Genomic DNA, 27,119 nt, shown 5'->3' on the forward strand with positions numbered 1-27,119 from the left:
CATGTTAAAACATATTTTTTAATAAAATATTTCTATATCTTCAAGTTAATAAATATAAATACGGCTAACGACGTTACAGGTAGTGCCCTGTGAGATCCACCTAGTTACTTCCCCCCCATATTTTATTTGTCTTTGTGAAGCCTATGTAAATCGAATGTAGATATTTTAGATCATTTAAGAAAAACGCAAAAGTTATAAATTTTGAGTTTTCAAATAATCAAGAAATTCTTAAAGTTACAAAATACAAAGACGACAAATTCAACAAGATTCAAACACACGTTTTAATTATGTTTTACAGTAAAATTACAAATATTATTATCCACTGATAAATTAATTGATTCTGACATCGATCATTAAGGGGGGGGGGCGTTTTTATGCGCAATTTTCAATGGATTTTCTGTCCAAGTCTTTAAAAAAATCTAAGCAAGTTAGAAACAATATCTATTCACTGTTCCAGTGACAATACATTTTAAGTATGGAAAAAAAATCGCGTACGGTAGTATAAACATAGTCACACCCAGCAGAATGCTTTTAGAATACTATTTACACATGAATTAATCACAATTATTGAGTAGTTTTATAAATGAATTGGACAAAACAGGAAAGGTACATTTTTTGAACGTTTTCACGCGGGAAATTATAGGAATCGTTTGTATTTTAACATTTCCATAGTTTGGATACTGTCGAAAAGATGGCGGAAGTCACAGTCTTCGTCCTAAGATTATTTACGTNTTAATTGATTCTGACATCGATCATTAAGGGGGGGGGGCGTTTTTATGCGCAATTTTCAATGGATTTTCTGTCCAAGTCTTTAAAAAAATCTAAGCAAGTTAGAAACAATATCTATTCACTGTTCCAGTGACAATACATTTTAAGTATGGAAAAAAAATCGCGTACGGTAGTATAAACATAGTCACACCCAGCAGAATGCTTTTAGAATACTATTTACACATGAATTAATCACAATTATTGAGTAGTTTTATAAATGAATTGGACAAAACAGGAAAGGTACATTTTTTGAACGTTTTCACGCGGGAAATTATAGGAATCGTTTGTATTTTAACATTTCCATAGTTTGGATACTGTCGAAAAGATGGCGGAAGTCACAGTCTTCGTCCTAAGATTTTTTCCGTCTAGATTCAGACTAACTTCTTCAATTATTACCGTTCAGGGTTATGCACGAGGTGTTGATAAAATATCTCACATTAATCTTTTGGCCACTTTGCACTCTTTGAAAACATTTTACTATTAGTGATTTTGATCTTGTACGCCAATTTGAATTTGATTTAATACAAGTTAAAGGTTTAAAATGAAATAAAAATATATAAATTATAATACAGAAATAATATAAAAGTAATACAATTAAAAAATAACAATAAGTTAAATATGGCTAAAATCACTTGTTAAAAACTGTTCAATGTTATAAAAACCATTTTGTAAAAGATTGTATTAATTAAATCTAAGAGCATTTTACTTCTTAATGACAGACATGTGTCATCAGCAAACAAAATTCCCAGAACATCATTATCCAACGAGTTAAGTAGGTCATTAATATAGATTAAAAATAGTATGGGCCCTAGTATTGATCCCTGGGGTCCTCCATGTTTAACAGTTTTCAAGTAGGATTTTACATTATTGTTTAACTCACTAACTGTTGCCTATCTGTCAACTCAACATCTGTATACTGTCCTCGGTAAACCCTTAAAATTGTAGCTATTTAACAAGAATATTATGATACACAAATGCTTTTGACAAGTCTAAAAATTGTGTATTCACCATTTTCAAAACCTTCATTAATATAGGAAACAAGTTTGTTTATAGCCAATTGTGAAAACCATAATGATTTGAATTCACAATACCATGGGTGTCAAAACAATTGGTATTTTAAATATATACTCATAAATTTTTGCAAAATATGGAATTAAGGATATGGATCTAAAATTGGAAGGATCATTTACGTTATTCTTTTCATATATCGGTACTACTCTGGCAATTTTTAGTCTGGAAAAATAGTCGACTTGATACTAAGGTTAATGAAGTTGGTAATTGGGATTAGTATTGAATTCATTATACTTTCCACTATCTGCGAATTTAAGTTATAAACATCTTCACATTTTTTATTTTTTAAAGTCATAATGACATTGGCTACTTACCAGGGTGTTACCTCCGTAAATTGAAACTTATTTTCTCCATCACTACTATGCAGGTATTCCGTAAATTGCAGATTACAAGTACTTAAATTAATTAAGGTATTATCGGCTATATCGACAGAGAAGCTGTTAAATTCTTCGTCTGTACCAATAGAAAAAGTAGGGCTAGGTTCAATTTTAAGACTATTTATAATGTTCCACGTTGATTTTTTGCGGATTATCATGACTCCTCTCAAAATTATCAAATTATCGTTAAACTTTACCGTAGATTCTGATATTTTCTTACGGCATAGATAACGGTAGTTGTTATAGATAGTCCTATTTGCTTCAGTGGGATTACTTTTATAAAAATCATGAGGAAAATACACACGTTCGCGCATTTGCTTCAAACTGTCATCAAACCAAGATGAGCGAGTGTTTTTGAAGCTATCTATTACTTTACTTTTTACAGGTCAGCATTTGAAATTGCCAGTAGCAAAAAAAAATTATAAATATATTGGTAGGTATAACAATAATATATTTGAGAAATTTACAATGTCCTAGTTTATTATGACTACTTTTTGTGCATTTGTTGAAATTATCTGACTGTTGCTCATTCCGCTAATTTTGCTTAATCCTGCTCTGGCGGCCAGATATTCTGCGAATATATAGTAACCTATAAAAGAAATCTTTACACCTGTTATGTGGAAAATGTGAAATTTCTTGTCTATAAAACGCCCACCTTAAATAAATCTAAATGGGGAATTTTATTTAGACAGCTATTACTACTTATTAAGTATTAATATACTTACTATGAATTAACCAACTTTATTTTATTGTCATATACATCTACAACTAATAGCTAAGGATAAAATAAAGTTTTAAATATAAACTTCTTTTACTGGGGCTCTTGCGCGAGGCCCCTGAATGAGCGAGGCCACGGGCCATTGCCCTGCTCGCCACCCCCTAAGGCATATTACAATATATCTAAATTAATACACCTGGTTACAGAAGCACATGTAAACTTGTTGATGTTTTTCAAGATAGGCTTTACACTTTGCTTCAATTCAAATATTTTTAGTCAGCCTCTAAAATGCCCCAATTTTTAACTGTGCTTCCGTCGGAGGCACTGCAATGTTTCCTCCAAAATTTCTTTGCACTCGTGAAGGCTTTCTATACTTCAACACGTGATATTTTATACCACTCCTTTATTTGGATTTATACTCGCAGTCCTTACATCTGTACATTTAGACGTACAAGTATCTTCATGTTTCATTTGGTGCTTTTTGATAACACTCTTATATATATTTTTATAATCGCAATCGTTACACCTGTACATCTGAACCTGTGAACGATCTTTATGTTTCAGTTGATGCCGTTTGAGATACCTCTTGAATTTAGTTTCATAATCGCAATCGTTACACCTGTACATTTGAACCTGAGAAGGACCTTTATGTTTCAGTCGGTGCAGTTTGAAAGCATTCTTGTACTTAGTTTTGTGTTTGCAGTCATTACAACTGTACATCTGAACCTGTGAAGGATCTTTATGTTTCAGTTGATGCCGTTTGAAATGACTCTTGTGTCTAGTTTCATAATCGCAATCGTTACACCTGTACGTCTGAACCTGTGAACGATCTTTATGTTTCAGTTGATGCCGTTTGAGATACCTCTTGAATTTAGTTTCATAATCGCAATCGTTACACCTGTACATTTGAACCTGAGAAGGACCTTTATGTTTCAGTCGGTGCAGTTTGAAAGTATGATTGTACATAGTTTTGTATTCGCAGTCATTACAACTGTACATTTGAATCTGCGAAGGATTTTTATGTTTTGTTTGATGCAGTTTAATATTATACTTGTATTTAGTTTTGAAATCAAAGTCGTTACACCTGTACATTTGAACCTGCGAAGGATCTTTATGTTTCAGTTGATGCTGTTGGAAAGCATTCTTGTATTTAGTTTCGAAATCGCAGTCATTACACCTGTACATTTGAACCTGCGAAGGATCTTTATGTTTCAGTTGATGCAGTTGGAAAGCATTCTTGTACTTAGTTTTGTATTCGCAGTCATTACAACTGTACATATGAATTTGCGAAGGATTTTTATGTTTCGTTTGATGCAGTTTAATATTATTCTTATATTTAGTTTTGAAAACGCAGTCGTTACACCTGTACATTTGAACCTGCGAAGGATCTTTATGTTTCAGTTGATGCAGTTGGAAAGCATTATTGTACTTAGTTTTGTATTCGCAGTCATTACAACTGTACATTTGAATCTGTGAAGGATCTTTATGTTTCCGTTGATGCCGTTTGAAATAATTCTTGTATTTAGTTTCATAATCGCAATGGTGACACCTGTACATCTGAACCTGTGAAGGATCTTTATGTTTCAGTTGATGCTGTTTGAAATGACTGTTGTACCTTGCTATATCGGAGGTCTGAAGTGGCGTGTCGCTGAAAAAATTGCATTTTCAAAATCAGGTATTAATTTTAAGGGGTTATGACGATAACTGAATCAACCATAGTACTGATAGCACAATTTTAACTTTAATGATGATTCAGATCTTTGATAATGTATTTAATTATCAGAAAAGGCATTTGCGAGATGCAGAACATTTGTGAGATCCTATGTATAAAGTCACACAATAAATCCATAAACAAAGTTAGATACAGATAATTTAAATACAATCTACAATAGCACTATTAATAAATGTATTAAATTTTAATCAAATAATAACACCCAGTATATCACCTTCTTTTTGTTTGTCAACGTTAGTTAGTTTTGGTTTTTTATCTCATCAAAATTTTAATACACTAGTCACAAAAATTAAAGGATAAAAAGAAAATCCTAAATTTTTAGGTGATTTTCTAAAGGCTGTAACTTAATGAAAAATGGTCGTAGAGCAATAAAAAAAAGTAAATTGAAATTTGAAGGTTCTAGTTTCAGGATCTTCAGCTGAAGAATTTTTATCATTGACCACCTTTTAGAAATCAAAAGAAATCCCGTGGGAATTTTTTTTTATTATTTTTGCTTCACTTTCAACAGGTCCACGGATCTCAATATTTTTTTTGGTAATCCTACCTGTCAGCTCCTTTAATTTAATTCATCCTCTTTGATTTGAGCTGTTCAAGACCTTCATATATTCCAAAATTGTGTATTTGAGGATATTTGTTAAACCTGAGATTGATATTGAAAATATTTTCGTTTTTTTTTTTACTTTCTGTCAAGAGTTCAAATGGCTGCGATTTTTCTTTCATCATGAATTAAAGAATAAATTTTGCATCTTTAAATCTTTTTTAAATTGAGTTTTCTTCGCAAAAATCTATATATTTTCTACATCAAAAACTGTCATGAGGAAAAATATGAAAATTGGATTTTTTTTTTAAACAAAGTTCTTTTCGGAAATATATTTTTTGCAATACTCACAATGCTATACAAATATCAAATAAAGTTGTCCTCTTTTTTTAGTGCTTTTTCTACCGTTTTCAAACGTCAATTAAAAAAATTTATTGCAACAAGTTGTATAGCCCCAATCGATTGCTGAATTTTCTTCTATCTATCTAAAGATCTATCCTTTTCATTCAAGAAAATTTAAATTTCAGTCCAAAGTTAATAAACTGATTGAATGAATGGAATTTAGTACAGCATTCATTGTACCCATATCTGACTCGAAGCCATACTGATTGTTTTATAACGATCATACGTATTTTCCCAATAATTTGTTAACCTTATGCTTAATGATTATATAAAAATTTGTACGATATCGTATATAACCGACAATCTCATAATTTGTTACAATTTGTCACCAGATGGTACGTATTTAATCATATAAATCGCGAAATGTCCAACCCACGGGCTGACATTTTTTAAATTAATGTTAAAATAGTCTCCTCTTACCTTGTTTCCTCATCTTCCGATTTTATGTCCACAGATTCAGCTTTGATCGACATTTCCATCTCGTTAATATCGAATTTCTTGTCGGGGTTTTCAGTCTCAACGAATAAACCAAGTGGAGACGTATCTATTTGATTTCCTGTGGCTGAAGAATCAAAAATACTTTTAACTTTTTCTTCTACCTCTGAGCAATCTTTTAGGAAACTGTTGTGAGTACACAGAGAATCAAAGCATCGCCTACAAACAACGGGATCTTTGATGATATTTATAAACTGCAAAGCAGTTTCGTTAAATTATAAAATATGCAAGTAATTAATATTGTTCATACCATTTCAGGTGTCAATTTCTGAATAGCTTCAAGTTCCTCTTCACGTATGCACCTAAACTCACTTTCTACTGGGTGTATACACAATCGACATATTTTCTGATTGTCTGAAATTGACTTGCTTTTCTTTTCCTGCATGTACACTTCCCTTAGGTCGAGCTGTAACATTTTTTCGCTATCCACATATGGAATAATTATATTGTCGGTATTCAAACACNCTAACTTGCTTTTCTTTTCCTGCATGTACACTTCCCTTAGGTCGAGCTGTAACATTTTTTCGCTATCCACATATGGAATAATTATATTGTCGGTATTCAAACACGTCGACTTAAATTCTGAAGCCGCATTTAACTTTCTTCTGCAGGCGTTACATATAACCTCTTTGCTCTCATCATCAAATTTCTGAAAAATATGCAACTTAAAACAGAAAGAAAATAACTGTGGCGGAAAATAACAATTAAATACTAAAAGTGAATTTACACTCGACTGTTAGGACGTAATTTAATTATAATTCACGTTTACCAATTTTAGCAAAAGACCATCTAGAATGTCTCTGATAATGTCGTTTATCACTTCAAAACTTTCATCGGTTATATTTTTAAGGCAAAGCCTACACGACATTTCCTTAACATCAGTCATTACTCTGCAACAATCTTCTTTTAAATATAAACAGAACGCAGAGACAAAAATGCAAAGCACAAAGCTGTCAGTCGTTACTACTAACCCTCTTATAATCTTAAATGACAATGACTGCATTGGCAGTTGGCACTGATGGCAGTGGTAGCGCATCTAGTTGTTTATGGGTTATGGTTAGCAATAGAGATGGGCAAAACATGACTATCCAGCTCGCCGTACTGACACGAGAGACCGGATTGACCCAGTTCCTCGTTTCTTCACAGAGTTACTCCACACGTCTGTCGTACCATAGCACAGGTTGTGTGAATACGCCTATCTATATTTTTTGTTAATGTGATCGATAGTGGAAATAAGGTCTGTTTATTTATATTTTCAATTATAATTAGGTCAACTTTATTATTTTTGACACTTTTCAATTTAATTGAAAATGATATTTCATATCAAATGCGTAAATTTTTTTTAATAAACGAAGGAAATCAATTTTAAAAATCTTGATACGACTGGGAACTGGCGGAAGAATGTAAATAATCAGACCTTATTTTCACTATTCGGTCACATGAATGAAGGCCTTCGATACGGTTTGGCATGAAGGCCTACTGATGAAAATGCTCACCAACCAATATCCCATATCCTTTACCAAACTCATAAAATCCTACCTACACCACCGTAAATTCCGCATCCAAATCCAAGATTCCCTTTCCACCACCCGTCCCATGGAGGCCGGTGTCCCCCAGGGCACCGTCCTGTCCCCACACCTATACACCATTTACAACTCCGACATCCCACATCCCCCCAACACCAACATATACTTATACGCCGACGACCTGACAATCACATCCCAATCCGTAGATCCTAGATATTCCGTCTCCCTCCTCCAAAACTCCTTAGACCAACTTGAAACCTGGTGCAACAGGTGGAAAGTCAAAATTAATCCCAACAAAAGTTCGGCTATCCTTTTTACCAAACGAAAAATCCCACAAAACCTCGACAGACTGACACTATCCCAGGAACCTATCTCCTGGAATCGACAAACACGATACCTGGGCGTGACGATGGACCAGCGTCTCACGTGGAAACCGCACATCGTGGAGACGGTGGCGCGAGCGAAGACCACCAGGGCTAGGCTCTATCCCTTACTCAAAGGTGGAAACACCCTCAGTTTAAGGAATAAGCGAACGCTTATCAAGGTGGTACTTCAACCGCAGCTAACCTACGCCTCCACGGCGTGGGGTCACGCGGCAAAAAGCCACTTAAAGTCATTACAGGCTGTGGAAAACATAGCCCTCCGCACGGCCACCGACGCGCCCTGGTACGTAAGAAACACTGACATATTACGAGACTTACAATACACAAACGCTACACAGACAATAAGACAAAACGCGGAGAAACGATTTGACGTAGCCGCTAGACATGACAATCCCCTCCTCAGGCAAGCCGTTGACTACGTACCCGACGTGACCGACAAACACAAAAGACCTAGACACCAACTTTTTGACCCTGGGTGACCACCCCAATGACCCCCCCCCTGCCCGCTAACCTTTTCTGTTTCAGAGACAGCCAGGATCAAGAAACGAAGACAACGACACACACACACACACACACACACACCCCCCATACCCTCCTTAACCCTCCCCTCCCGCGCTAGCCTAAGGGCCACCTTAGCAAAGCGCATCCCAGGCTGCATAGCCGCACTACCCTACCCAACCATACCACACATAAACATGACACTACCCCCGGGGTTTACACAGACGAGCCGGCGAAGCAAGAAGAGCGCCAGAAGAAAGGGCCCTAGCCGGCGGGGCCCAGCCAGGACAAAAGGAGGTCCCACAAAGCGCCTACACCGGCCGCATTTGCGGTCGGGGTAGACGACGGATGGGGCCCACCTACGAAGGCTGTCCAGGCCTACACGAGATGAGGCAGGATAAAGAGGGATAATCCCCCTCGATCCCAAATCATTGAGGCCAATTTCTAGCCATAGAATAATGGCGCGTGGCGCGTTTCAGTATATTTTCAGAAATGTTTGAGTAATATAATAATTTTATTACCATATTGTTGTCATAATGCTCTCAACTTTAGATAATTTTCACTTCAAAAGCGTTTTTGAAATAGTATAAATAGCGAGTAATTTTTTAGATATTTCTAATATTCTTTTGCGATATTTTTATTTGCATTGTCAATGGCTTAATTCGAATTCCAGACAACTTTTTCTGATTTCTCAAAAAATTTAACTAAAAAAAGTTGTTACATTGTATATTAAAAAAAAAATAAATATGCTCTTCTAGTTTGGGGATGCGGTAACTTTTACCAAGAATTTCTTTCTTTTTGAGAAGCCACTGAAAAAAGTTTCTAATATGGATTACGAATTTTGCCATTCATCGTACAAATAAAAATGTCACAAAACAATATCAGAAGCATTTTAAAAAAGCTACACATCATTGTATATTGTTCAAATACGCTTCTAAAATGGAAATTTTCTAATGTTGAGACCATCGTGAATATGGTAACAATGACGAACTGATAATTAGAAAAAGTTAGTTATGATTATGAAAAACAAATGACATTACTGAAAAATAATATAGTTACAATTTTCTTCTACGCATGGTCAATATTACATCTATCCTTTTAATAATAATAAATTATACAGCAGAAATAAAGATACAAAATGATATCTTGACAAAATAAATATCTGTAGGTATACCTCAAAGACCTCAGAATTACTAGACAAATAATTCCCTATGCATTGCAAAGGAATTGTTTTGATTTTCCACAACTTGAGACATCCTGCTATTAAACAAGGATGAAGATAGTTCTTTGTTTACTAGGGAACTCTTAACCAGTGGCGTGTGTGTTAAAAAGGATGATACATTTTAATATTTGTCTAATTTATATATACTTACCAATTGCACACCTAATTTGGTTTTAAAATAATGTTAATGACTTCTTTTTTAAATAAATAGAACCATGTTTGTTTTACTCCATAACGGCACTTACTGCCGAAAAAAAGTAATACTAGTTACAACAATCTTTATTTTCTCAGTAACAGTATACATCAATATGTTAAATAATACTAATTAATAAAAGTTTTTACCAGTTCAAATAGGAATCACAAAGTTACAGTTACAGTTGCATATAGTATGGTAGCTATACTATACTTGTATACAATAATATGCATATCAAGTAGGACAATTAAGTGATAAATGAAAGAGAAATAGTAAATGGGGTTATTACACATATTTTTAAGTTCTTTAATTCTCAAAACAGATTTATTGGATCTAATTTGTTATGGTGACAATTGCTACAAGGTGATCCCGAATTATGTGCAAAAAAATTGTTTATACAATTTTAATATGGGTCCTGTATTTTGACTAAACGAACTTGGGAACTCAGGAACTGCTGTGTCCTTAAGATAAACTCGGCTACCAGGTCTTATTAAGAAATCACTTGATGTGAAGTGATCTGAACATACAACACTATGTTTAGGACTATTTTCCTTTCCTATGCAGCTCAAAATGCGAGAGAGCCAAACGTCTCGGCGTTCAACATTCGAAGGAATCCTAAAATCAAATTACCTAGGTATATTTCCTTTTAAATAATGTCGCCTTTGCAATTCATGTTACTTTTTATTTAACCGTAACACACAATTCACTTTTTAAAAAAATATTTTATATTTTCAATATTATTGCACTGAAAATTTTCTATTTCAAATTTTGTTTTAAACTACCGTCTGTTATCTGTTACGCCCATGGTAAATCTACCTACCTGTGAAATGAGCGATTGCCTCCACTTTTAAAGCGAAATCTACATATAACACAATATTTTCCCATTGTCTATTCACAAAAACAATAAATTCTGCCAAAGAAACTAATAATCCACGGTAAACACAACGTTAAACTCAGTAAGCACGCAAAGAATTAATGGCGGCCGACAGTCGTAAACAATAATAAACATCTAGCATAGAGCAGGTACTGCGCGCGCACCTTACCACGTGTCTTTAGCCAATAGGAAGCTGAGTTCTCAAAATATTTACAGTAGAACAAAACAAACCAAGACAATGCACTGTCTATCCTTTCTGAGGTCGTTGGTATACCTAAACTATTTTATTTAAGCATGTCTATACCACATACTTCTATATGTATGTACATACTCGTACATATACAAAGCATTTTGAAAGGGAATTGAAGCCAAAAAGTGGGGGAGTTGCACTTTGTGTATTATACGCACGCGCTATGATTCATTTTCCCATTGGTCGGTTTGTCGGTTAACGTCATTGTCATTTCCGAAAATAGGTTATGAATTTGAATAGAAAGACAGCTGAAAATGATTTGGCAAACAAAAAAAAAGGAAAGGAAACGAGACAGACCCTAAAAAACATGGGACCAAGGACCAAGTAGTGGCAGAAGACTTAAAGAAAAGAGGAACAAACTGGCATGAAGCGATGATTCTAGCAAAAAATAAAAAGAGAAAATTTGTTTATAAGTAAAAATGTATAACTTTACACCTTATTAAAGGTAATGTATTGATGAAATTGGCTAAAGCTAATTTTTACGTGTCCAATCAGTAGCTAGAAATTCCACATTTTGCTAATGCATGAGACTTCGTGTTTCATGGTGAACTCTTACTGTTATATATTAAAAGAAGGCGAGTAGTTTCCCTTTATATATTTTTTGTAAATGTCACAAGAAATTATGTTTATAACCTGTGAAGTTACAAAGCCCGCTATATATGATACCACATCTTCTACATACGGCGAAAGGTCAAACATGGTTTTTACATAATCATGTTCAAATAAAAAAAACGACACCTAATGTACTTGTGTTTGGATCACAAACTGGATCAGCTATTTTATTTGAAAAAGAATACTTAGGGACAATTTATATCTAAAATCGTCACTGCTTCAATGTGTTCTAAGATCTTATAACTAGCTTTGCATTGTATATTTAATAAAATAAGACTTGTTGATATTTAGCATATGTTAGAAAATCAAATTGAATCTGGTAGGTACCTTGAATTACTACGAACATTTAGGTTAATATGATTGATTTTTATTATTATTTATATATATATAAGTATTAGTTAAGGTAAATAACTTGTTATCATTTTTATGTATATTTGTACATAATGTGTATTTTTATATGAACTTTTGTGTAGATGTATTGATTTTAAATTTCAAAAAATGTTTGCTATTTTATATAAATAAACCACTTTTACTCTCCTCGATTCAGTTTTATTGTACCCATTTTATTTTACATTCACTATCTAATATTCTCATAAATTACAATTAACAAGTTGTACAATTAGTTATACAAAATAATGATTGGTAATTTTGCTCTGTTAATAGTACATCAGTTATTAAATTTCGTTTGAAATAATCCGCTAAATTTTCGGGCTTGCGCAAAATTGACAAAGTGCAACATATACACTTTTTATCCCCTCTTTTTGGAAACAAGGTCATTAATGTAAAAGATATGCAGTTGCTTGGTATATGTATAGAAGTATGTGGTCTATACACATAAACAAATATAAACATTTGTACAAAATATAAAATAAATGACGTCTATTTCACTTGATTCATCCATATTTCAAATAGTTCTCACTGACTAAGTAGTTGCTCTTCAAATTATATCGGAACGTATAGTTCCATGTTCCATTTTCTTAGTTCTTGTACTTCTTGTCCCTTGTCCTCTTGTCGTCTTGTTTATAATTTTGGGTATAACTATGTTTAGGTAGATGTGACGCAAAATTCAACAGTTAATTAAGAAAATACAGAATTATACATATTTTTCAATTCTCTCTCACAGTAAAACCAATGATTATTTTGAGCTCCCAATTTTTATACATACCATTTGGAATCCCTCAACTATCAATCCCCATTTAAAAACTTTCGGTTTTATCCATTTTAGCAACAATTACAATTTTTCCAAAATTTCGAAAAAATAATTATAAACATTTAGAACTGGGGCTATTGTATTTGCATATTCTTCAAATATAATTATGGGTTCAAACAGAGGAAGGATTGACGTCATTGACGAACAAAATCCACTTTTGACCTTGCGGATACGATGAATCGTCGAGATATGAAAGCTCAAAGTTGAAGTGGCAAAACAACTGTACTGTACAATAACAATCAAAAGTGATTTTGATTGTTTGATGCAGTCTTTATAACTATAAAAATTTGTTTAAATCGGAAATGTATTTTAACTGTTCTGATCGAATTTGTAAAATTATCATTATGGAAATGTGTGACGAAGACTATCATTCTTGGTTCTATCTGAAAAACGAAAGTACAAAGTACAAAAATAATATTATAAATGCCAAACAAGTTTTATTTGAAAAAAATTAAAAACTTCCAACAAAAATCGTGAAATGGGGAAAATAGTTAATTACAAACTAAATCGCAAGGAACCCCATTTGAAATGTATCGATTTAGATATAGACAATGTTAAAATATGGGATACAGATGCTATAACTACATTATTTGCTACCATTTTTTCAATTATGGTCTCCGAGAGACTACAGTTGCATTTCCGATCTAAATTATCATTACCTTGTACTCTTTCACATTACAGGGAGCAGTCAATATTTACATCACTTGTAACAATCGAAGAAGTTATTACAAAAGAACAATAAAATACAGGGTGTTAAATACGGGTTAAAAAAATGAAGTTTGAACTTTCTAAAAATGATTGTATTATAGAAAACGACCTGTATATAACATCGATATTAGCTAATATATGAGCCTTTGTCTCCCAACCCACAAATGTGAGAATGAAGTGGACAGCTTTTGGTTATTGTTGCGTATGCGGATATTTAATGGACTGTATCTAGGGTTAGAGTAGATGGAAAATGGAGAAGCACACTTACATATGTCGCTACGGTCTTCTTTCTAGTGTTGGTTCTGGTGCATATATTTAACACTATTTGTCGGTCGGCACACTGGTTACTTAACAATTTTGAGTACCTTTCTTCGAACATACATGAAAACTAGGAAAACACTTTTGAGTCTTAAGGGAGTTCTTGACTTGATAATTTTCAACTGTAACTGTCCTTTTTCCACGTAGAGCAGCTGCGCATGTGTGCCATTCTGTGTAAATGGGAATTGAGGGAAAGGGAAAGGTAATTGCGTGCTGCATATATTTAAAACCGAGTTTGAGTTGAATAAAGACGGAACAGTTATAAACAATCATGCACATTTATTTTACATTAGACCCTTCAATTAATTACATGTTCTACACAGCTGACAATATCGCTGATTAAAACTAATGGACACATAACCAGGTATTTGCGAATTCTACAAGTGCTAGTCCAAAATCACTTGTCGGCCTCCGTTTCAGTCAGGTTTTCGGGTTTCAACCGATGTATTTCAAGGTAGGCGTTATGTTTTTTTCGTATTCACATATTCATGATAGGTGTCATATCCACACTTGTAGCTCTTAAATGCATTCATTTTTGCCAATATTTTGCACAACGAACACCTGCAAACCTTTTTTTGTCTTCTCAAAGACTCCTTCTGCTGGGTTGTTAGCAAAGTACACCGGCACATTTGCATTTATGACATAGACCTTATAAACTACTGGACTCGCCCAACACGGCAATCGCTCAGACGTGTGCGAGAGAGATGGAGCTAATAACGGCTTAAGGTTCGTTCACAGAATTTCGATTGCAGCGCGCCTACATTTAATTCAACCAATCAGCTAGCTATACTCGATTCCTTACCCTTTTTTTCTGTTGGGCCATATTCAAAAACTATAAAAATAATATAGACTAAAAGACAAAACATTTTCATTTCTTCCAGTAGTGTACGTATGTAAAAGGGTTTATTATATTACTGTCCTAATTACAGTACAATATTTGAATTGTTTTAGCTATAATATTCCAAATAGTTTTTATAATGCCTTATTTATGTATTTCTCCATTTATTTTCCTCATATCGTAAACTCGATCGGTTAAAATTACTGCAAGCTCTTCTGACGTAGTTGTTCCAAATATTTAATATTTTCTTGCTTTGCAGAACTATATAAATTGAAACTATGTCGATGCTTTCTTGGTTCAATATATTATTTGAAGAGATTTTTTGCTGGAGCACATTATAAGTACATTTCAGTTAAAACTTTTTCTTTATATTCGGTTTGATGTTAAAAAATAATATGAAGAGTAACACATTTAAAGCGGTAAAATTTTGACGTTAAAATGACATTTTGAGGATGGGAAGTAATATGATCTAATAAGTTATCATCAACTCTACTTGGTCATTATTTTCAGAAAGATGCGAAATGTATAAACATGTTGGTACCATCATAACTTCTTCCCTACCTATGAAATTTAATTTTTTCTCCACTTAAACGTCTCTTTACGCAATTTATCGCAGAACACGATTGCACCATAATTAGTTTTTACGAATCTTTCATATACACTAATAAAATCACACAAAAATTCAAGAAATCAATCAATAATGTCAATACATGACATTTACTTCAAAGTCTGTTTACGACATTTTGTAACGGTATACCCGTGTACCATCATTTGTTTTACCGGTATTTGCCTCAACTAGCTTCATCTGCCTTGCACACATCAGCGCGATTGACCTCTCTTTCTAGGGCCAGTCCATAGTTTACTAGGGCTATGATTTATGAAGACTCTTTATGCTTCAACATGTGACGTCCGATACCCCTCCTGTATTTAGTTTCGAAATCGCAGTCGTTACACCTGTACATTTTCACCTGCGAAGGATCTTTATGTTTCAGTTGATGACTTTTTATAGCATACTGGTATTTAGTTTCGTATGTGCATTCGTTACATCTGTACATTTTCACCTCTGAAGGATCTTTATGTATCAACTGATGCTTTTTCATACATGCTTTGTATTTAGTTTCGTAATCGCAGTCTTTACACCTGTACATTTGAACCTGCGAAGGATCTTTATGCTTCAGTTGGTGCCGCTTGATATTTCTCTTGTGTATAGTTTCATATGTGCAGCTGTTACACTTGTACATTTGAATCTGTGAAGGATCTTTATGTTTCAGTTCGTGTTGTTTGGCATCTTTGCTGTATTTAGTTTCGTAATCACAGTCTTTACACCTGTACATTTGAACCTGTGAAGGACCTTTATGCTTCAGTAGGTGTTCTTTTATATTCCTGCTGTATCTAGTTTCATAATTGCAGTCATTACACATGTACATATGAACCTGTGAAGGATCTTTATGCTTCAGTTGGTGCTGTTTGATATAACTCTTGAATTTAGTTTCGTAATCGCAGTCTTTACACCTGTACATTTTCACCTCTGAAGGATCTTTATGTATCAATTGATGCTTTTTCATACATGCTTTGTATTTAGTTTCGTAATCGCAGTCTTTACAACTGTACATTTGAACCTGCAAAGGATCTTTATGCTTCAGCTGGTGCCGCTCCATATTTCTCTTGTGTTTAGTTTCGTAATCACAATCATTACACTTGTACATTTCAACCTGTGAAGGATCTTTATGTTTCAGTTGGTGTCGTTTGGCATCTCTGCTGTATTTAGTTTCATAATCACAGTCATTACACCTGTACATACGAAGCAGTGAAGGATGTTTATGTTTCAGTTGGTGCCTTCTGACAGCATACTTGAATTTAGTTTCATAATCGCAGTCGTTACACCTGTACATTTGAACCTGTGAAGGACCTTTATGTGTCAGTCGGTGTTCTTTCATATTTCTGCTGTATCTAGTTTCATAATTGCAGTCAATACATCTGTACATTTGAACTTGTGAAGGATCTTTATGCTTCAGTTGGTGCTGTTTGATGTAACTCTTGTATTTAGTTTCGTAATCACAGTTTTTACACCTGTACATTTGAACCTGTGAAGGATCTTTATGCTTCAGTTGGTGCCGTTTGATATAACGCTTGTATTTGGTTTCATAATCGCAGTCTTTACACATGTATATTTGAACCTGAGATGGACCTTCATGATTCAACAGGTGCCTCTGAAGTAATTTCTCATTTTCAGCTTTATACTCACACGATTCACATTTATACAATTCCAAATCATTGTCGTGTCTCGCAGAGTGTGCTGTAAAGCAGATCTCACTTTCAGTTTCATAAATGCATTTATCACATTTGTACAATACTTTACACTCTTGCTTGGTTGTAATTTCTGCTCCATTCTCATGTTTACATCCCTCCTCTTCTTCATTTTTACATACACTGTGCTCGAATGTTACGATATCGGAACTCTGAAGTTGAGTGTCGCTAAAAAAAAATAGCAAATAGTGTTTTTTAAAAAGTAAGTTTCAATTAATAGGGGTTATAGCTGACACATGACAAAATATTGCGTTTCACAAAAAATGACATAAACGGGCATATTTACATTTGAAGTTAATGAGATGTGATTATTAAGTAATTACACATTTGTACCCACATACCAGAACAATCCTTTCAATTTTTGTTTCAAATTGCTATTATATTGCATTAGATCACGAAAAATTTATTTAATATTAATTATTACTACATATGTTTTCGACTGGAATAATTATACAGGGTGTCTCACATTTAAATAGCAAGACTTCAGGAATCAGTAGAAGACCTCATTTTGAGTCTAAAAGTTCCTATATATATGGGTCCTAAAACGCTTAGTTTCTGAGATACAGGGCGTTCAATTTTATTTTTGTTTTATTTATTTATTTTTTAACTAAATAACCGCTGACAAAAAAAATCATCATGTTGCGGCGAAAGACTTAGTATTTGAGGGCAAATAATTTGACACAGAAAATCATCGCATATTAGTTCCAGTGGTGGAGATAGAGGGGTCTCTATGCATATTTTTATAAAAAAAAGTATAGCCGATTTGATATTTTGCATATGTTTTCGAAAAATATGAAAGAACATTCAAATTTTACCCAGAAAAGGCCCTTTTGTCCAAAGTCGATAGGAGGCGTTTTCAAGAAAAACCGAATATACTGTTTAGAAGTCAAATTAAGAAAAACCAAAAATACTGTTTAGAAATCAAATCAGAATTAAAATGCCATTCTAATATTGACATTTCGCTTATTTTATTATAGTTTCTAATTGTGTGTAGAGTATTAAAAAAAATTGCAACAAATTCAAAATGCCGTTTAAGTTTACGAACCAAGAATACGCAGATATTCACTTCGTATACGGGTTTGCCAATGGGAACTCGGCAGAAGCTGCTAGGGAATATCGGAGACGATTTCCTAATAGAAGACAGCCGCATCCACACGTTTTTATTAATATTCATCAACGTTTCGCTAATGACGGATTGAATCTGGTCCATAGGGATCGCAACATAATTAACGTTAATATTGGCAGAAATAGGAGGAATCAGCGAATCTTGCACGAATTTGACAGAGATCCCACGACGAGTACCAGAAAAATTTCCAGGATTATTGGTGTTTCCAGGTGCACTATTTCTAGAACATTAAGACGAGATCATAGACANTATTCATTCCATTATCTCAATAATTACATTGTAAGTGCATATTTTTATTGTTTTAAAATGTTTAGTAATATTTAATTCTTTAATTACAATTTTATTTTCCCGATCCTAACCATTTTTAAGAGCAATATTCACGTTTGATTAAAATTTTCTCCCAACTCGCATAAGAGCCTGTGTATAAGAGCATAATTTTTAATATCATTTTTCAAAAAAACTATATTGGCAATCGATCTGATATTTATATACAAGGCAGTTGGCATATTTATTAACAGATTTCCATGATTTTGAAACCTTTCTTACCATTTTTTTTCGGTATCGAACCTCCTTAAAAGACATTAGGATTATATCAATTATGTAAGTGATATTTTCCATTTTATCCTGAAATGTCCTGTCGGTGTGTATAATTAAAATATCATCGCAAGATCGCAGAAATTTTAAATTTTGCCCGAGGTCCAATGTACAAGCAGCATCGAAGTTACTATCAGAAAATATATATGGATTTATACAGTCCTCCAAAAATTTTTTCTAAGAAATCTTATCAAATGAAATAAAATTTGGAAATAAGAAGAGCTCTTTGTAATAGCTGTTTTTTTAGTGTTCATCTTTGTCAAAAGTAATGAACAAAAAAAATTACAAAGTACTTTGAATGATTTCATTATTTAACATTTATCTGGCATGTCTTTCCGTATTAATTATATTTAGTAAAATCATTCCTAGTATTTCTTTTGGATAACTATTTATTACTACAGTTTACAACGTACAACAATACAATAAAAGACAAATGTTCAATTAGTGATCAACTGAAATAACTGATCATAGAAAAAGACAAGCAATCACCTTCATGTATTATGCAATTGATATTAATTCCGACAGAGGTTATCAATTGCCCCTGATGAATGAGAAAGACCTCTCGTTTTATTCACATTTCGATTATCTATAAATTGTCTCCTTATAGCATTTAGATTGTTTCGTTATTTTATGTTTTATAAGCAAAAAACTTTTAAAAAATACATTTTTTGCATTAAAATTAATTAATGGTAAATTGGAGTAAGAAACATACAAGTTATATCTACAGATTGTCTTTTATATGATGGCACAGTCCGTTTGCTACTAGTATTTTTGTCACAGACAAAACCTCTATTGTTTGGCTTAATTTTCTGTGAGTTCTGTGGTTATTTCAGTAAATCGAGCTCAAGTTTGTTTGCATTTGGTGGATTTCAAACTGTCATTATGATGCAAAAAATCACAAAACATGTTTTCGTTTACAAATGTGAATCCTCACTATATCTTAAATGAACAGTAACTCATGAACATGACCACTGATTAGTACACTTAGTACAGATTAGAACAGTAACTTGTTAACCTAACTTTTAATGATTGTATAAAAATTTATACAATATACCGTTTATAACCAACAAAATCGATCGCATAATTTGTTACAATTAGTTTACCACCAGATGGTACGGTACGTATTTCACGACGGTGTCAAGAACACAGGCTGACATTTTTAAATTAATGTTAAATCAGTCTTCTCTTACCTCCTTTCCTCATCTTCCAATTTTATGTCGATACCTTCAATTTTGATTGGCATTTCCATCTCGTTAATATCAAATTCTTCTTCCAAGTTTTCAGTCTTAACCAATAAATCAAGTGAAGACGTATCTACTTGATTTTCTGTGGCTGAAGAATCAAAAATACTATTAATTTTTTCCTCTACCTCTAAGCAATCTTTTAGGAAACTGTTGTGAGTACACAGAGAATCAAAGCATGGCTTACATACAACGGGATCTTTGATGATATTCATGTTCTATAAAGCAATTGTGTTAAACTACAAAATATAAAATTATTTAATATCCTTGATACCATTTCAGGAGCCAATTTCTCAATAGCTTCAAGTTCCACTTCACGTATGCACCTAAACTCACTTTCTACTGGCTCCATACACAATCGACATACTTTCCGACTGCAAGAAATTTCAACTAACTCGTTTTTCTTTTCATGCATGTACACTTCTCTTAAGTCAAGCTGTAACATTTTCTCGCTATCCACATAAGGAATAATTGCCTTATCAGTATTCAGACATGTTGACTTAAATTCTGAAGCGGCAACTAACTTTCTTCTGCAAACGTTACATATAACCTCTTTGCTCTCGTTATCAAATTTCTGAAAAAAATGCAACTTTAACCAGAAAGAAAATAACCGTGCCGTAAAATAGCAATTATACACTAAAAGTTGCTTTACACTTGAGACTGTTAAGATCTAAGCGAATTATATTTCACAGACTTACCAATTTCAACAAAAGAATATCTAGAATGACTCTTATAACGTTGTCTACCACTTCAAAACTTTTATCAGTTATAGATGTAAGGCAAAGCCTACACGAAATTTCCTCAACATCACCCATTGCTCTACAAAAATCTTTTGATTATAAAAAGAACACAGATGCAAAATATAAACCTGCCACTTCTAACCTTCTTTTAGTTCTTTTCTTGAGTGCTTGTGGCGCGTAGTCAGGGTTGCCAATCGGTCTTTACCGGTTACTAACAAAACTGTTCCGGATTAATCACAATTCCTCACATCTTTAAAATATCAATATCAAGAAAAGTTTTTTATAAATGGTAACTGACGGCCATCTGATGTGTCCATGGAGACTACAATTGTGTCAATGTTGCCAAACATCAAAAGCTGGGGCGCGTTCACAATCGTTGTCAAGCAATCACGCTCTCCGAACGTATACTATTGGATTGGTTGAAAATGAGTGCTCCAACCAATCGCGGCGTGCTAGAGTGAGACAGCAAATACCGAGATATTGTCTGTCTCTCTCGCACACTCAGCTACACTTTTCTCAATGACAAGTTTCCTCCAGTTGTATATGCTTGAAGATCACGCTCATCAAATTACAATCGGGAAGCGGGTAGGTAAGATTGTGAACACCACGGATCAAGAAAATACATAGATAAATAATTCAGGGTATTTGTTTGAATCTCAAATGATTCATGTTTATATTTACTATTCCCCGTGTTGTGATTGGTTCATTTAAGTTTCGCGCCACTTTTACGCTCAAATTTTGACATTTTCCAGAAAATTCGAGTTCGCCATTGTTGTATTTCGTAGTGTAATCTAATGTTTTTGCGTTTTTAATGNAGGACCCATATATATAGGAACTTTTAGACTCAAAATGAGGTCTTCTACTGATTCCTGAAGTCCTGCTATTTAAATGTGAGACACCCGTATAGTCTATAGCCGAGCTAATCAAATATAGCGGGTCAGTCGAAGCGTTAAATACAGTGTACAGTGTTGCCATATTTCCTTTCATTGGATCAGATATTTGTTCAAATTTGTCAAAACGTTATATATTCATTCCATTATCTCAATAATTACATTGTAAGTGCATATTTTTATTGTTAATATTCAATTCTTTAACTACAATTTTATTTTCCTGATCGTAACCATTTTTAAGAGCAATAGTCACGTTTGATTAAAATTTTCTTCCAACTTGCATAACAGCCTGTGTATAAGAGCATAATTTTATTAAAAATTATTTCAAAAAAACTATATTGGCAAATGATCTGATATTTATATACAAGGCAGTTGGCATATTTATTAACAGATTTCCATGATTTTGAAACCTTTCTTACCATTTTCTTTCAGTATCGAACCTCCTTAAAAGACGTTACTATTATATCAATTATGTAAGTGATATTTCCATTTTATCCTGAAATGTCTTGTCAGTGTGTATAATTAAAATATTTGTTCTCTAATATTGTTTGTTGTTTGTATAATATGGTCCTGTATTTTTATGCAGTTGGTATTATTTATTATTTATCATTATCATTATTATGATCATCTGCCTGTAAAATATTTTCTAAATTATTTATTTTTCCTAGTGACAATTTAGATTTTTTTTCTCGTCACATGATCGCAGAAATTTTAAATTTTGCCCGGGATCCGATATACGAGGAGCAGTCGAAGTTACTATCGGAAAATATATATGGATTTTCTGTATCCGCTGAGATACCAAGGAATACAGCCCTCAAAAAATGTTTTCTAAGAAAACTTAGCAAATGAAATAAAAGGTGGAAATAAAAATATCTCTGTAGTAGCTGTTTTTTTTTAGTGTTCAAATTTGTCAAAAGTGATGAAACAACAAAAGATACAAAGTACTTTGAATGATTTCATTATTTAACTGGCATGTCTTTACATATTAATTATATTTAGTAAAATCATTTCTAGTTTTTCTTTTGGATAACTATTACTACAGTTTACAACAAACATCAACATAATTAAAGACAAATATTCAATTATTGATCAATTTGAATTAACTGATGATAGGAAAAGACAAGCAATCGCCTTCATGTATTGTGCAATTGATATTAATTCCAACAGAGGTTATTAATTGCCCCCGAGGAATGAGAAAGACCTCTCGTTTCATTCGTATTTCGATTCATTACAAATTGTCTCTTTATAGCATCCAGATTGGTTCGTTAGTTTATGTTTTGTAAGCAAAAAACTTTAAAAAAATACATTTTTTGCATAAAAATTAATTAATGGTAAATTAAAGTCGGAAACATACAAGCGTATATCTACAGACTATCTTTTATATTACGGCGCAGTCCATTTACTACTAGTATTTTTGTCACAAACAAAACCTCTATTTTCTATGAGTTCTGTGGTTATTTGGTTATTTCAGTAAATCGAGCTTAAATTTGTTTGGTTTTGGTGGATTTTAAACTGTCGTTATGATGCAAAAAATCACAAAACATGTTTTCGTTTACAAATGTGAATCCTCACTATATCTTAAATGAACAGTAACTTATGAACACGACCACTGATTAGTACACTTAGTACAGTTAGTACAGATTAGAACAGTAACTTGTTAACCTAACTTTTAATGATTGTATAAAAATTTATACAATATACCGTTTATAACCAACAAAATCGATCGCATAATTTGTTACAATTAGTTTACCACCAGATGGTACGGTGCGTATTTCACGACGGTGTCAAGTACACTGGCTGTCATTTTTAAATTAATGTTAAATCAGTCTTCTCTTACCTCCTTTCCTCATCTTCCAATTTTATGTCGATACCTTCAATTTTGATTGGCATTTCCATCTCGTTAATATCAAATTCTTCTTCCAAGTTTTCAGTCTTAACCAATAAATCAAGTGAAGACGTATCTACTTGATTTTCTGTGGCTGAAGAATCAAAAATACTATTAATTTTTTCCTCTACCTCTAAGCAATCTTTTAGGAAACTGTTGTGAGTACACAGAGAATCAAAGCATGGCTTACATACAACGGGATCTTTGATGATATTCATGTTCTATAAAGCAATTGTGTTAAACTACAAAATATAAAATTATTTAATATCCTTGATACCATTTCAGGAGCCAATTTCTCAATAGCTTCAAGTTCCACTTCACGTATGCACCTAAACTCACTTTCTACTGGGTGCATACACAATCGACATACTTTCTGACTGCAAGAAATTTCAACTAATTCGTTTTTCTTTTCATGCATGTACACTTCTCTTAAGTCAAGCTGTAACATTTTCTTGCTATCCACATAAGGAATAATTGCCTTATCGGTATTCAGACATGTTGACTTAAATTCTGAAGCGGCATTTAACTTTTTTCTGCAAACGTTACATATAACCTCTTTGCTCTCGTTATCAAATTTCTGAAAAATATGCAACTTTAACCAGAAAGAAAATAACCGTGCCGTAAAATAGCAATTATACACTAAAAGTTGCTTTACACTTGAGACTGTTAAGATCTAAGCGAATTATATTTCACCGACTTACCAATTTCAGCAAAAGAATATCTAGAATGACTCTTATAACGTTGTCTACCACTTCAAAACTTTTATCGGTTATAGATTTAAGGCAAAGCCTACACGAAGTTTCCTCAACATCACCCATTGCTCTACAAAAATCTTTTGATTATAAAAAAGAACACAGATGCAAAATATAAACCTGCCACTTCTAACCTTCTTTTAGTTCTTTTCTTGAGTGCTTGTGGCGCGTAGTCAGGGTTGCCAACCGGTCCTTACCGGTTACTTACAAAACTGTTCCGGATTAATCACAATTCCTCACATCTTTAAAATATCAATATCAAGAAAAGTTTTTTATAAATGGTAACTGACGGCCATCTGATGTGTCCATGGAGACTACAATTGTGTCAATGTTGCCAAACATCAAAAGCTGGGGCGCGTTCACAATCGTTGTCAAGCAATCACGCTCTCCGAACGTATACTATTGGATTGGTTGAAAATGAGTGCTCCAACCAATCGCGGCGTGCTAGAGTGAGACAGCAAATACCGAGATATTTTCTGTCTCTCTCGCACACTCAGCCACACTTTTCTCAATGACAAGCTTCCTCCAGTTGTATATGCTTGAAGATCACGCTCATCAAATTACAATCGGGAAGCGGGTAGGTAAGATTGTGAACACGATCTAGTACAGATACAAAATACAGTTCGTGTTTGCACTTTCTTTACAGCATTATTTTCAGTATTCACTAAGATTTTTTTGATACATCCTTTAGATACAAAACTGTAAGGATTAAGGATCGGTGTAACCAGACTAATAAAAAACAAAAACTCGGATACAAAAGGGATTAATATTTATTTAATAACAAGCAACAACACAATAACTTATTAAGTAATTCACTAAAAACTATCCTAATAAAAAAATATCTCATCCAAAAATATTCTTGTCTACCAAAAATTGTGTACATGTTAAAAATAATGTAACAAAAAACAAAATAATGCGAGAACAAAATATTTATTGGAGGTTTTAAGAAAAAAATATTTGGAATTAACATCGATTCTTAACGCTTTATATTCCAAATTTAGGCAATGGCATTGCTACAACACGTAAAGTTAGGCTTAAACTAAGATTTTTAAGAACAAAATATATCTATGCTGACCTCCCGATTACTCACAATGACACTTTACACACAAAATTACAGAGTAGCAAAATACTCACAAATGTGAGGAATTACTCACAAATTGCCTACCCTGGGCCAAAATTTAAAGATGGGTTGTAATTTAAATAGAGACCCATATTGGGTTGATAGCGAACAAAAATTAAACGGCAGAATGTCCCGAAGTTTACCTTAAATTGTAAAAGGAGTGTCAAAGTAAAATAATGAATTGCAAAATATATCAAAATGTTTACAATAGTACATTTAGTACTAAAAAACGAATGTTGATTTTTTTTTTAAATTGCCAGACAAGATATTTGGATTAATAGGAATGAAATCTTGAGACAATGAGAACCCAACAGTCGATTTTAAAAATTTTCCATTCTCTATACCAGTGTTTCTCAAACTTTTTCGAATCTGGAACCCTTTTTCGTTTGGAAGGTAAGCATGGAACCCTACAATCTTGATGCAAGTTAAAGCACTGCAGCTGTGGAATGCGAACCTTTCTTTGTACATCAACTGAGGTCGCCTCATTGACTCCCTAGGCTTGGTTGTTAGCAAAGAACAATTGCATTTATGACGACTCTTTATGCTTCAACATGTGATATTTTATGCCACCCCTGTATTTGGATTTATAATCGCAGTTGCTACACCTGTACATCTGAACCTGTGAAGGATCTTTATGTTTCAGTTGGTGCTGTTTGATATAACACTTGTATTTGGTTTCGTATGTGCAGCTGTTACACTTGTACATTGGAATCTGTGAAGGATCTTTATGTTTCAACTGATGCTTTTTGATATTCCTCTTATATATAGTTTCGTGATTGCAGTCGTCACACCTATATATTTAAACCTGTGAATGATCTTTATGTTTCAGTTGGTGCAGTTTGATAGCAAACTTGTATTTAGTTTTATTATCCCGGTCGTCACAAATGTACATTGGAACCTGCGAAGGATCTTTATGCCCACCAGGTGCCTCTGAAGTAATTTCTTATTTTCAGTTTCATACTCGCACGATTCACATTTATACACTTCCAAATCGTTCTCGTGTCTCGCACAGTGTGCCGTAAAACGGATCTCACTTCAAGTTTCGTAAATGCATTCATCACATTTGTACAATCCTTTGTCGTCTTGCTTGACTTTCATTTCTGATTCATTCTCATGTTTACATCCATCCTCTTCATCTTTGCAGTCATTCTCCTCGAATGGTACAATATGGGAGCTCTGCAGTAGCATATCGCTAAAAAATCAATCAATTATAAGTTTATGAACTCCACAAGGCATTAATTCATTTTTATTACAGTGAAATAATTTTCCTGCTGCTCAAATAGTGCAATAAAAAAGTGTAAAGTTGTAACAAGACCAGGAATTTCGTTTTTGGACATTTTATTGATAAGAAATTTAGATCAACCAGTTGTGACTTTTGGTAATGCAAGTCTGTAGCTGGCAATCATTGTACTTAAACCTATTAGTTCTGGTAGGCTTTTGTACTGTCATTCCGTTCACCCTTTACATCAGAAGATACAAATTATGAAAGTCACAAACAACAAAATTCAAATATCAAGTAATACCAGAACAAGAATACTAGTTAATTTATGCAAAAGCTAAAATGTAACGATTATCCTGTTTCCCTTTTTCTTCTTTTCCTTCTTTCTCTCAGAGTTTAATTATCAAAAAAGGCATTTGCAGGATGTTAAGTTTAAAGTCGCACAATAAATCCATAAACAAAAAGCCAGATACAGATAATTAGTACAATCTACAATGACATTATTAATAAAT

General features: G+C 33.3%; 2 protein-coding genes across 2 annotated transcripts; both read right to left on the reverse strand.

Annotated features, from left to right (window-relative positions):
- Nucleotides 1-3,680: 3,680 nt before the first annotated feature.
- Nucleotides 3,681-6,266, reverse strand: LOC108913567 (protein hunchback-like). Its single transcript, XM_018719134.1, has 3 exons — nt 6,027-6,266; nt 4,064-4,582; nt 3,681-3,753 (listed from the first exon to the last, which is right to left on the reverse strand). The coding sequence occupies exons 1-3, from the start codon at nt 6,083-6,085 to the stop codon at nt 3,681-3,683; spliced, it is 651 nt and encodes a 216-aa protein (XP_018574650.1). The 5' UTR covers nt 6,086-6,266.
- A 231-nt stretch (nt 6,267-6,497) lies between these two features.
- LOC111692472 lies at nt 6,498-24,435 on the reverse strand. Its single transcript, XM_023456503.1, has 11 exons — nt 24,403-24,435; nt 24,218-24,338; nt 23,794-24,093; nt 23,469-23,737; nt 20,700-20,820; nt 20,276-20,575; nt 19,951-20,219; nt 16,911-17,208; nt 6,871-7,137; nt 6,572-6,750; nt 6,498-6,507 (listed from the first exon to the last, which is right to left on the reverse strand). Exons 2-11 carry the CDS (start codon nt 24,332-24,334, stop codon nt 6,498-6,500), a joined length of 2,130 nt encoding a protein of 709 aa, XP_023312271.1. The 5' UTR covers nt 24,335-24,338; nt 24,403-24,435.
- Nucleotides 24,436-27,119: the final 2,684 nt, after the last annotated feature.

This window comes from Anoplophora glabripennis, unplaced genomic scaffold (genome assembly GCF_000390285.2).
Source record: "Anoplophora glabripennis isolate ALB-LARVAE unplaced genomic scaffold, Agla_2.0 scaffold1172, whole genome shotgun sequence".
NCBI lineage: Eukaryota > Metazoa > Arthropoda > Insecta > Coleoptera > Cerambycidae > Anoplophora > Anoplophora glabripennis.

Coding starts and splice junctions, on each gene's coding strand:
- LOC108913567 (XM_018719134.1), bottom strand. CDS start 6,085: ATGGAAATGTCGATCAAAGCTGAATCTGTGGACATAAAATCGGAAGAT. Junction 4,583..6,026: donor TCGGAAGATGAGGAAACAAG/GTAAGAGGAGAC, acceptor CAATTTTTTCAG/CGACACGCCACTTCAGACCT. Junction 3,754..4,063: donor TACAAGAATGCTTTCCAACA/GCATCAACTGAA, acceptor GATCGTTCACAG/GTTCAGACGTACAGGTGTAA.
- LOC111692472 (XM_023456503.1), bottom strand. CDS start 24,334: ATGGGTGATGTTGAGGAAACTTCGTGTAGGCTTTGCCTTAAATCTATA. Junction 24,094..24,217: donor ATATTCTTTTGCTGAAATTG/GTAAGTCGGTGA, acceptor CATATTTTTCAG/AAATTTGATAACGAGAGCAA. Junction 20,220..20,275: donor AGAAATTGGCTCCTGAAATG/GTATCAAGGATA, acceptor ATTGCTTTATAG/AACATGAATATCATCAAAGA.